Source organism: Magallana gigas, chromosome 5 (genome assembly GCF_963853765.1).
Source record: "Magallana gigas chromosome 5, xbMagGiga1.1, whole genome shotgun sequence".
In the NCBI taxonomy this organism is placed as follows: Eukaryota; Metazoa; Mollusca; class Bivalvia; order Ostreida; family Ostreidae; genus Magallana; species Magallana gigas.
Genome location: NC_088857.1, coordinates 8594989 through 8607778, shown reverse-complemented (window position 1 = coordinate 8607778; position 12790 = coordinate 8594989). Strand labels below are relative to the sequence as shown.

At 32.0% G+C, this 12790-nt stretch overlaps 1 protein-coding gene across 2 annotated transcripts; it reads left to right on the top strand.

Annotated features, from left to right (window-relative positions):
- Window positions 1-12790, top strand: LOC105331865 (putative ammonium transporter 1). 2 transcript variants are annotated; one of them, XM_011434232.4, is made up of 10 exons: window positions 1-194; window positions 1730-1819; window positions 1967-2197; window positions 2633-2736; window positions 5315-5452; window positions 9536-9772; window positions 11109-11247; window positions 11344-11438; window positions 11638-11764; window positions 12032-12790. In XM_011434232.4, exons 1-10 carry the CDS (start codon window positions 131-133, stop codon window positions 12175-12177), a joined length of 1371 nt encoding a protein of 456 aa, XP_011432534.3. In that variant the 5' UTR covers window positions 1-130; the 3' UTR covers window positions 12178-12790. The 2 variants fall into 2 exon arrangements, with proteins under 2 accessions (XP_011432534.3, XP_011432533.3); XM_011434231.4 differs by having other exon boundaries at window positions 3-194; window positions 12026-12790.

Below are 12790 nucleotides of genomic sequence, written 5' to 3'. Positions count from 1 at the left end.
ATCGACTAACATATCTTTTTAAGAACTCAACTAGGAAGTTGGCTGTCACTTTGACGACACGGTGCAAAATCTTGTTTAAGTTCAACTAAGACATAGTAGGACTCTGATTCGTTATTTCAAGTATTACAATATGACGTCCGTTAGGAATTTTAGTTCTGAAGCTGGATTTTGGTCTTTTATAATTGGCTTTATTTGTAAGTTTTTGACATTATTTTCACTTTGCATCATAGAGATCATGTGATAACAGGTGTTCATGTAATGTGTATATGTGAAGCTTTCTCTGAAATTTCATTACACTGCAAATGCCTAAATGCATGTATTAGGAGCAGGTTATTATGCAGCAAACGAAAGAAGGAAATTAGGTGAACGCATTAATTTGGTTCTGAAGAAAACAGAATAAAGCAATGATGGATTCCAGGGTTGGAGAAACCCACATCTCTACTACTTTTTTAAAATAATAGACTCAAATTTTTGGTCTTTAATAAATCGGAAGAAAACTGTCTTTTGTTTTATATATTTTAAACATCATTGGTACTTGATGATTACCAATTTGTTTTTATTTTTTCTCAGTTAAGCTTCGCTAACTTATTGTCAGCGAAAATTTCTTTAAAAATACCGGAAATCACCTGGATTTTTTGGATTTTACAATCTAGCGCTTGCGTAATATATTCACGCTAACGGGATCTTTAGTTTATGCTTCCACAATATCACATCTGCATGTAATAATACAAATACGTGTAAATTTTCATTGGATTTTTGCTATCCATATTAATGATTTCTTATGAGAAAAAGTATAAAATAACAAATATACATTTCAACTAGGTACTTACTTTTGTCTTCGTGATGACAAAAAATCTTTGATAACATGCAAAAAAGTTACATTATATTTGTAAGGAGAGTGAAAATAGAATATGTTTTATCGTAGAAATGAATAATATCCTACGACCCAGTTTTACAAAGAAAATACGTGTACGTTGGTGAAAAGGTGTTGAATTCTTCCATTCAATGGATTAAAAAATTTTGTTTAAAGGTATTTGCAGTCTCAAAAAGGTTTGTTGTGATGAATTTGACTGTCATTTTCAAGGCAACTTCCTTAACTTTCTCGTTTTGGAGCGATTTTGCAATTTTCTGCTACACTACGGGTATAAGGGAGGCATTCAAACTGTGGTGAGGGCCTTTCCCGAAACACAGTTAGATTATTCAAACTAAGGAAAGTGTAGTGAAATTAATAGCATTATTGTAGGCTTAATTCTAGCTTTGTTATGTAAATGTCAATAATAAGGTGTGTCGATGTACCTATTTCGTAAATGTCCGATATGCAAAGCCAACCCGTGCTCGCACGGGTCAATGTCTAGGAAACGTAAAAATAGGGAATATTTACACTTGATAAACATGCCCGGAAAAGTACTAAGACTACCTAAAGAGTATAAATTGAGAAATAGATATCACTTTATTCAACAATCTAGATGTAATTTGTACGGACATTTGCATACCTTCCAAGATCTTTAAATCTAATCGTTTTTTAAGACAGATCTTCATACTAGTACTTTTTCAAAGTACTTTATATATACAGGTACATTATGCAGTTTGTTTTCTGTAGATGTGAAGGAAGTTGATGAGTTGAGTTTAATAAAATAGAACTTAAACTTTATGGAATCATTTTGAATATACTTCACGTTTATATCGTATAGAGTATTTGATCTGTATGTGATGTTTTGTCTTTCTATAGTTATCCAAATTGGATTCGTTGTACGTGAGGTTGGTGCAGTCCGGTTGGGAGACACAAAAAGAATACTTCTCAGACATGTCTTCAATCTTAGTTAGTCTACTGTAACTTCAGTGAAGATTTGCTGTGATTTTATCTTTGCATTGTTCTTTCTTTTTTATTAAATTTAAACAACGAATAAAATAATTCTGTATTTTCCGCCACATTTAAAACATGTAACTTAATTTTTCTCCTCTTTAGTTCTCTCTGGAGTTGTTTATTGTCTTATTGGTTACGCCTTCGCCTTCAGTGATGGTGGAACTGCAGACAAGTTCATTGGCATGAAATTGGACTTTTCTGACGAGATTCTTGCATACAAATACATTCTTCTTCAGTGCATTTTTGCATCAATGACAGCATCAATTGTGTCTGGTGCTGTTGCGGAGCGCTGCAAGTTTATTGCACACTTCGTTTATACTGTCTTTATAACAGGTATGTGACTACCATGTTTATTTTTTTTAAAGGTAAAAATCCCCCATTGACCATCCAGGGAAATGTTGTACCATCGTTGTTTTTTAAATCATTATTGCTTTTTAAAAGCTACCAACGGAATGCAATATTTACTAAGCCCAAGAACATAAATTTGAAAATTGACTCATCGGAAAAAAATAAAACATTCTCGAACAAACCCGCTAAAAATTTATCATCTAATCACTATTATATATCACATGGAAAAACAAAATGCTGTTTGGATCAAAATCTGATTATTCTACCTATGAAAAAGTATTATAATTGCTTAAAGATAAATCTATCTTTCGGATACACGTGTCATTGGATTTAATTATATATTTAAAACGAAAAAAAAAGATTAACATAACATTTTTTTGTGTGATCTACATGACGACAGTATTTATTAAACTTTTGCAGGCTTGATCCACCCCGTTGTTCGACACTGGACCTTATACAATAGGGGATGGTTATACAATGGAGACGAGTATTCAACTTTGGACTACGCTCGCATCGGTTTTCACGTAATTAAACAACAATGAATACAAGTCATGATGATATATAAACAATCACATATCCCCGTTTTGTAATATTTATAGTAACACTGGCGTTGACTATATATATATATATATATATATATATATATATATATATATATATATATATATATATATATATATATATATATATATATATATTTACATATATAATATGCACTTCTGTGATAGGAGTTATTATTATTCAACAACTAGCGCTTAATCAAACAAGCTAAATTTCCATATAACCCACCATTTGCTGTTTTGTTTCAAATTTCCTTATTGAACAAAATATAAGGAACAATGTTCTTACGTTAAAACAACAACCCTTTGAAATCTTATTATAATATGAAAGTTGGTTTTTCCTTTCATAAACAAAATTTTATGTTGGTTTTTTTAGCTCACCTGAGCCAAAGGCTCAAGTGAGCTTTTCTGATCACAATTTGTCCGTTGTCTGTCGTTGTCGTCGTTGTAGTCGTCGTTGTAAACTTTTCACATTTTCATCTTCTTCTCAAGAACCGCCAAGCAGATTTCAACTAAATTTATCACAGAGCACCACTATGTGAAGGGGATTCAAGTTTGTTCAAATGAAGGGCCACGCCCTTTTTGAAGGGGAGATAATTGAGAAATATTGAAAATTTGTTGGTAAATCTCAAAAACTATGCGGCCTGAAAAGCTTTAACTTGTGTGGAGGCATCCTCAGGTAGTGTAGATGCAAGTTTGTTCAAATCATGGTCCCCAAGGGTATGGAGGGGCCACAAAAGGGGGATCAAGTTTAACATATGAATATATAGAGAAAATCTTTTAAAATCTTCTTCTCAAAAAATATTAGGCCAGGAAAGCTCAAATTAAAATGGAAGTATCCTCAGGTAGTGTAAATTCAAGTTTATTCAAATCATGGTCCCTGTGGGTAGGATTTGGCCACAAAAGGAGGATCAAGTTTTACATAGGAATATATAGAGAAAATCTTTAAAAATCTTCTCAAAAACTATTAGGCAAGAAAAGCTCAAATTAAAATAGAAGCATCTTCAGGTAGTATAGATTCAGGATTGTCCAAATCATGGTCCCCGGGGGAAGGGTGGGGCCACCAATAGGGGGATCATGTTTTACATAGGAATATATAGAGAATATCTTTAAAAATCTTCTTCTCAAAAGCTTTTAGGCCAGGAAAGCTCAAATTAAAATGGAAGCATCCTTAGATAGTGTAGATTCAAGTCTGTTCAAATCATAGTCCCTGGGGGTAGGATAGGGCCACAATGGGGGGATCAAGTTTTACATAGGAATATATTGAGAAAATATTTAAAAATCATCTTCTCGAAAACTATTTGGCCAGGAAAGCTCAAATTTGAGTGGAAGCATCCTCAGGTAGTGTAGATTCAAGTTTAAATTTGTTTAAATCATAGTCCCCGGGGGAAGGGTGGGGCCACAATAGGGGGATCATGTTTTACATAGGAATATATAGGAAACATCTTTAAAATCTTCTTCTCAAAAACTTTTAGGCCAGGAAAGCTCAAATTTAAGTGGAAACATCCTCAGATAGTGTAAATTCAAGTTTGTTCAAATCATGGTCCCCGGGGGTAGGGTGGGGCCACAATTGGGGGATAAATTTTTATATATAGAAAAAATCTTTAAAAATCTTCTCAAAACTTTTAGGCCAGGAAATCCCAAATTTGAGTGGAAGCATCCCCAGATCGTATAGATTTGTTCGTTTAATTAATAGTCCAGGGGTAGGGGGAGGCCACAATGGGGGATGAATTTTTACATAGATATGTAGAGAAAATCTTTAAAAATCTTCTTTTTAAAGACTAGTTGACCAGAAAAACTTAAACTTGTTTAGATGCATCCTCGGGTAGTGTAAATAAATTCAAGTTTGCAAAATCCCAGTCCCTAGTGGTATGGCGGGGCCATGATGGCGGTTTGAATTTTTACATAGGAATTAATAGAGACAATCTTTAAAAATATTCTGGGAAAGTTTTCGGTCCAAAATTCAGTACTTAGTGTGAAAGCACAGGTTATGCAGATTTAAGTTTGATGTAACCATGATTCCTTAGAGAAAATTGGGGCAACGAAATGGGGGGGGGGGGGTTTACATAGGAATAAAGAAAAATCTTCTTGCAGGTAAAACAACAAAAGGGGCTTGGTATTTACCATAAAAAAAGAGTTGGATAAAAATTGGAAGGTTTTTTATTTTTTTAGCAAGATCTACTGTACTTAGTTGTCAAGATATTTTGATACTGTGATGCTAATTTGATCAGAATTAAGGCAAGTGTTGCTCAGGTGAGCGATGTGGCCCCTGGGCCTCTTGTTTTAAGTTCGGATCCATAAAAAACATTTTATTGTTAATGTAAGGGTTTCTAACGAACGGAACTCCTAATCTAAAAAAACAAATCCACCATCAAGATTCGAACTCGCAACATAAGGATCAGTTCTTTTGATGCGTTTTGAAAATAACACCTTTTCGACTGAACCAAATGGTACCAGTTCTGGTAAAACAACTCTAATACTAAATAAGTTTATACTCTCGTGCATGAAACCAATAACAGTTCGTGCCAAATTACTTGTACAGGATGATGTCGGTAGCGGGGCTGTCCATGTCATTGGAGGAATCGCAGCACTTATGGGAGCCATGATGATTGGTCCTAGAACCGGTCGATTTGATCCCACCCTTAAAAAAGACTTCACCGAAAGCTGCTACTCAACGCGAGTAAGTCCAAAAGTTTGAACGCTTTTTCATTGGTATTAAATGTTTTGATATTTTAATCGAAGGTTTTAATTCATTGTATGTTATTTAATTTATAAAACGTATTTTTATTGTCTAAAATGAAAATAAATTAGATCATTAATATATTTTGAAGGTGATATTCGGTGAAACATTAATAAAGGAGTAATACTTAATTTTTGCTTTGTAACTCATCTAAGCCAAATGGCTAAGAAAGATAAACGCCGTCCCCATAAAGTTTTCATATTTTTACTATATTCTTATTATCTTTTAAAGAACCGCTGAACAAATTCCAACAACAAACGTAGTGGAAAGCATTCTAGACAAAAGGGTTTCATTTACTAAGGTTGAAGAAAAATGAAAAATAATATTGAATATTTCTTTAGAGAATTTTTTCTTTAAGAAGTTAGGACTTGAAAACAAAGTTACCAGATAATTATATCTATGCTAAATAAGAAACACAACAAATTGTTCTTTTTCTTGGATGTGATCGTGGTTAAGTAAATAAACAGGAGGTAAGTCCAATGTAAGATGTTTGATTGATATTGTCTACATCGCAGTGTTGACCAACATTGACTCGACAATTAGCATGTGCAGCGTACCTCCTATATCCTGTTTACATCGTCAACATTTTCGACATCATGATGTTGACCAACAGTGGCTGGACACATTGGGCTACATTGTGTGCCTTCTTCTTTCTTTTTTACATCGTCGACATTGCAGTGTCGATCGAAGTCAAGTCGACATCGTGTTAATATCAAACATGTACCTCTTACATCTAATTTACATCGTCGACAATGTCGACGATGTAAATTACGATGTAAATGTCAATGTTGACAAAATTCGAGTCGACAATGTACTTTATCATACAATAATACAATCTAGATAAGAAGACATATATATAGTATATAATATAAATAAATATTCTACTTTTTCACAAAAATATATGTTAATAATGTGTCAAATACTGTCAACAAACCTATGCAAGGAATGCGCGAGTTTTATCACGTTATTCTTTAGACGATTACACTTATCATAACCACTCACCAAAGCAGGACTCTAAATATTTATCAGGTCTTACTTGGTTAATTTACCTAAGGTAAACCGATTCGAGTGACGTCATCATTGATGGTTCTAAAGACACTTTATTAAATATATATAATTATTTTTGTAGAATAAAAAAATTATGATAATTGTCTTGTTTGAATAATATTGCATAAGAAGCAGAGCAATTTGAAGGGATTTTCATGATTTTTATCCATTTTACGCTTCAGAATATCAATTTTATACAAGTATTGCATGTGTTGTAACATATATCACTCAGGTTTAACAAAAGTGCTAATTTTATGAAATTATATCTAACCAACAAAAAATATCAAAACTAAACACATTATATTCTGAAATTTAAAAAACTAAGAATTGGTTTAAAACACTACAATTCTTCAAAATATACACAACAATTTACAAAACTAAAATTCAAAACATGCATGTACACAACGATCCTCTCTTCTTTTTTTTTTCAAAGGGAAATTGATTGAGCTTGATTGATTATTCATGTTGTAAATGTCATACACAGATATTTAGCATGTTAATTTATATATTCATTTCAGCTTTAAGTTCAACAGATCTAAGTCTAAAATTTCAAGAGGAAGTATAAGCCATTTAACCGTAAAATTATAAGAAATATGGTAAACAAGTCAAAGCTTAAGTACGACTATTCCTTATTTTGGTATGTTTTCGTTTTTCATCAGGTTTTTAGAAAAATATTTGTAATTCTATGATACAATTTTGCAATGGAACAAATTCACGCTATTAGTTAAAATTTCTTAACAAACATTAAGAAAAAAGAAAGTATTTGAAATTTAAGTGGTATCGAATCCTCAATCTAAACAAACATGTCCTATATCGTGTCGTCATTTGTTTTAGATACTTAAATGTTTTCGATAATCGCTTTTCGTCGCGTGAGGATGAGATTTAAAACACCTACTTGTGTTATAAATACACCTACACGTACCCGATTTGTAATCTATAAGTAGAGATTTCATAAGGATATAAACGTTTCCATACATTTTGCTCACTTTCTTAATGTGATCACAGAAAGAACGTTATTTCGTTTACGCAAACATGATAAAATTAGATGCTTTAAATATTGCTTCTTTACGTGAAGACGCAATTTGTTGCTTTTATCTACTCTTCTAAAAGAAGACCGTGAAATGTCAATGTTTAAATCTTGATGATTTATCTGATGATCATTTTTTTAAAAAAAATTCTCATCATTGATAGCTGCTCTTTCAATAAACAAAATTTCATATAAATTTTCTTACCTTATAATCGGTCATTTACAAAACTGTTTTATTAAAAAATATTTGGAATGTTCACACAAGTACTCTGAAGTGGATAGTTGTTCAATAAAAATTGATCACGTAAATTTACTTACCTTGTCATTGGTCATTTACAAAAGTATTTTGTAGAAAATCATTCGAATTTTGCTCACAAATACTCTGAAATAAACAAAAAAAGATGCCTGAGTTTCTGATAGACAACATAAATGTAGATTTTGGAAATCAGGTATTCCAACAATCTGTTGGATTTCCCGTGGTACTAATTGCGCCCCATTGCTAGCAGTCAGCGTCATCTGTTTCATATTTGGATATTTTACTGGAAAGGGATATTGATGGTAACCTACATGTAACAACAAAACTTTATGATAAACATGATCTCTGCAATTTTTCTACAGTCAAATTTTCTTACTTATGTAGCAATATACCTTCACCACCTGCATATCGATTTTTTGTCTCTCAGTTAATTCGATACGCAAGGGCATGCTCTAGTATGAGCAAGCTCTAAAACGAGACAAGCTACTGATCATGACAAACAAATTGATGGAACATGACTATCTACAGTTTCGGTTGAAGTCATCTTTTCTTACGTTCTATGGTCGATACAACGACCTTGTATACATCTTTCACTAAGCATGCTGACTGATGTTTTTCATTCTAATTGTTAAACCATAATACCTACACCTGAATTTTCTACGAAATAATGAAATAATAACCTATTTAATAATTATACAAGTTGTAATACGCAAAAAGATGGATTGTAATACGCAAATAAGATGAAATGTACATGCAGTTACGAAGTAAATCAAATAATGGAATAATTTTAGGTGAAGTCGAAAGATTTTAAACACTAGAACATATTCAATGAATTCATATATCACTTTTATTATAACTATAATAGAAGAAAACTGTAGATGAATCATGCCATTGGAAATATATGACTCTCAGTTATATAGGTTCAAAATTATTCACTATATATAAAGGAACAATCCATAGGGGTAGTGTAGAGTGTTAGATTACAGAAAAACCATGACGCCATTATACGTCAATATATATCTACAAACTGGCCTCAGGATTATGAAGGAATTTCAGACTTAAGACAAAATTTCAGTCAGCCATAAAATTTTTGTTTATAACAAAATGACGATCAAAATTTGTAAATAACAAATTTATATCCAGCCAATTTTAGTAACATTTCAGTTTTGTCAGTGTTTTCAATCTAGAGACATCAAGAGAGTATACAATTTTAACTAAAGTCTAAGACTGCTTCATGATCCTGAGGCCTGGTGTTTAACTGTTGTAATATTTTAGTCACCACTTAGTGCGATATTTAAATGCTATATACAACTTTATCATAGAGTTATGGAACTTCTATCATTTTCTTAAAAACATTCAATTGTCGGGATACAAAATTAAATTGCTAATCTGAAGTGGGTCATTATTACAAGTTCTGGTTGATTTAAATTGATGCGTTTTCCAATAGTATTTTTACTATGAAAAAAATATGGAGCACAATTTAAACTCACTCTTCAAGAATGCAAGGCATTAATTTAGTTTATTTTTTAAAATGACACTTTTTTGAAGATTGTGGCACGCATACACCAGTCTAAAACAATATATATTTTAACTAATATGTTGAACATAAATAATGTGGTCAATGTGCTTTTTAGATACACATATATATAATGTCAAGTTAAAATATATAATGATGTTTCATTTCAATTAACAGATCGCTTTTTTGGGAGGATTGGTTATGGCAATCGGACTTTTGACCATCATTTCGGAATCTCCATTGCTATTTGTTATTAATTACCAAGGAGATCTTGATGCGGATTCCACTATCTATGTTTTCACTTCCGGTTCCTTCGCCGGTTTTTGTTTACTCTTGCTGATTAATTGTGATAATAGATATTTTGGAACAGGTCGGAGTGCGTTAAATGCCATCAATGGAGGGTTAACTGGAATGGTAAGTACTTTAATTGAAAAGCAGGATATGTTTTATTAGAATAAAATTAAAATGTTTGTTTTTCTTGGTTTCTCCAGAACCAATTTCAAGAAAACTTTGCAGAAAGCATCCTTGGGTGAGGTGGATATAAGTTTGTCAAATAAAAAGCGCACTTTGAAAGGGGGATAATAAGGAAGTATTAGAAAAAAATTGTTAGTAAAATCTACTGCTCAAAAACAATTTGCCCCCAAAAAACATTTTCAGGTTGTGTGGATTAAAGTTCCATATAATCAAATTTTTACAAATGAATATACACTACTTGCTCTAAATGCAAGCTGCAGTAATGCAGTAACTTATGTTGAAGCATCCGCATTTAGTGTAGATACAATTTTTGTTGAAATCATGATCCCCGCGGTAAGGTTGGAGCCACAATTGGGTGGTGGGGGTCGAAATTTTGAATAGCACTTTTTAAAGAAAAATCTTTAAAATCCTTCTCAAAAACTGATAGAGCAGAAAACATCCATCTTGTGTGAAAACATCATCAGGTAGTGTAGATTCAGATTTTCCCGGGGGTTAGGTGGATTGTTACATAGGAATACAGAGATATTTTTTTTTCTCCAAAACACATTTGCTGTAAATTATGTGGAGGCATATTCAGGTACTTAAGGTTTAAGTTTGATAAAATTACTAGCTCGGAGAGGAGGGAAGGGGGGGGGGGGGGGGTAGAGTACGACCTCAATGGGATTTATTTTTTTTTACAGAGGAATTAATATAGATTTTATTTAACACTCTTCTTTTTGAAAATTATTCAGGTAGAGAAGCTTAAACTTGTGTGAAGTCATTTTCAGGTTTATATATCAAAGCTAAAATCAAGTTAAAATCATGATCCCCGGGAGTAGGGAGGAATAAAAAAAGGTAGTTAGAGGGAATGTGGTTTTCATAGGAATAGAGATGAATCTAGAACAACAAAAGTGGCTTAGTGTTTAACTTAAAAGATATCTAAAAAAAAATTAAAAACTGGTTTATTTTTTAAAATGTTTTAAAAGTTTACCAGCCATCACCTGAATTATTATCCTGTCCGTTTAAATACAAGCTTAGCAACAACTTTTTGGGTTTTTTTTTCAAGTGTAGACGAACAAAAATTATTATAATATTGATTTCTTTGTGGGTTATTACATGGACTTATGTATAATATATTTTTTTGCAAAGAATGCTTTGCAATCTGATTAAAATAATGTTAACATTGTGTTATTAGGGCAATATACATGTACTTTACGTTGCTTATACATACTCCTTAAACTATGCTAGCGTCTGTATATTTTGGAATTTTTAAAATGTATTGAAACTTATTGAATAGATTGCTGTGTCTACTGGATATGATAATTATTCGACACATGTCGCAATTGCTGTTGGTGTGATTTCCATCATTGTATACACAGCCTACTCTCTCCTCTTGACCAGACTCGGTATTGATGATCCCCTGGATGTTGTTGCAGGTATTTTACTGGCTATGCATTGGTTTCGATGTTGGCTAACAAACAAAATCATCTTTACAACTTTGTTTCCTAAAATACACCATTTCTGTCGTTTAGTCCACTTTGGCGGTGGCAGCTTGGGATTGATTGCAGTTGCTTTCTTTCATGAGAAGTATGGAATATTTTATGCATGGAATCTTCAATCTGCATATGTAAGTGATTTTGAAATGTTGCTCGTCAGACAGCTTTCCATCTACTCATTACACTTTTCACCTCATAGTATTTAACGGACGACCCTCATGTTGCCTATAAAGACTTTACTGTAAAAAATAAGATATCCTTTATAATAATCTGTTTGCGTTTATAATGACTGACACATATCTAATACATATTTCTGCTTCTTTGATGAAGATCCTTGGTTGGCAGTGCATTGGCTTGATGGCCATAATTGTCTGGACAGCTGTGATTTCTGGACTTATGTTTGGAGTACTCAGATTGTTTGGTATCTTGCGAGTTTGTGATGAAGCTCAAGAAAAAGGTAAGATGGTGGCTTTCAATAACAAACTACATCAACAACAAATTTTACAATACCATGTTCCTTATGTTGTATATGAAATGATATGATGACACTTTATCGTTCAAGTCGAAGAATTGTAAAAGAATTTGAAATTGCATCTGCTTTTTTATTTTTATTATCAATTATTAAAGGTATAATTCAGATTTAAAAGTGAATTATATTGGCATTTCTTATTGTTATGATATATCATATATCTTGTGCTAAATTAACTGTTCCATTCAGTTGCAGAATTTGCAAAACCAGCACACAAAATTAAAGAAATTACAAAAGAAAATCAAAAGACGGTGGTTTTCACAGTAGAAGCTTCTCTGGAAAATACTTGTCAAAAAGATATGTATTTGGCCAACGCCAGTGTTGGTGATTTGCAACTTTAAGAGAAAAATGAGACAATCGCCAAACACAAAATTGGAGACATTAGGTCCCTTCATATCAAAAAATAAAATCAGATTATGTACTTATTAAACATTGGACACATGGACTTACGTTAACTTACATTATCTCAATAATATTATTTAGCAACATAGTTTATGCGTGTACTCCTAATTGCATATTGTTTATTACACTCAATATGTCATCGTTGTACCGATATTAATTTAAAGTATTTTCCTTATGTTATTTTTGTAGCTTTTGTCATATTGTTGATCCTATTTCAGTTTCTTTGAGGGTTTTAGGTTACTTTTGGGATTTGCGCTTTTTATTCGTGTAATATTATTGTTATGAATAAAAGAAATGTTTTGGGTTTGATTTGGTCATTCTTTTCTAATTATGTTATGATGATCAAATTTTTTCAGATTTATGTAATGCCATTTACACTTTTACTTTATCTCCAAGATGTTTTAAATATGCATTTTTTTTATTTAGACCAAGTACATTTTGATTCGCTAAATATTATAATAATAATCGTTTATATTTTTTATGACATAGGTTATTTTTTTCGTGAAGCTTGTTTGAGTATACTATATTAATTAAATTGTATTTTAAATTCGT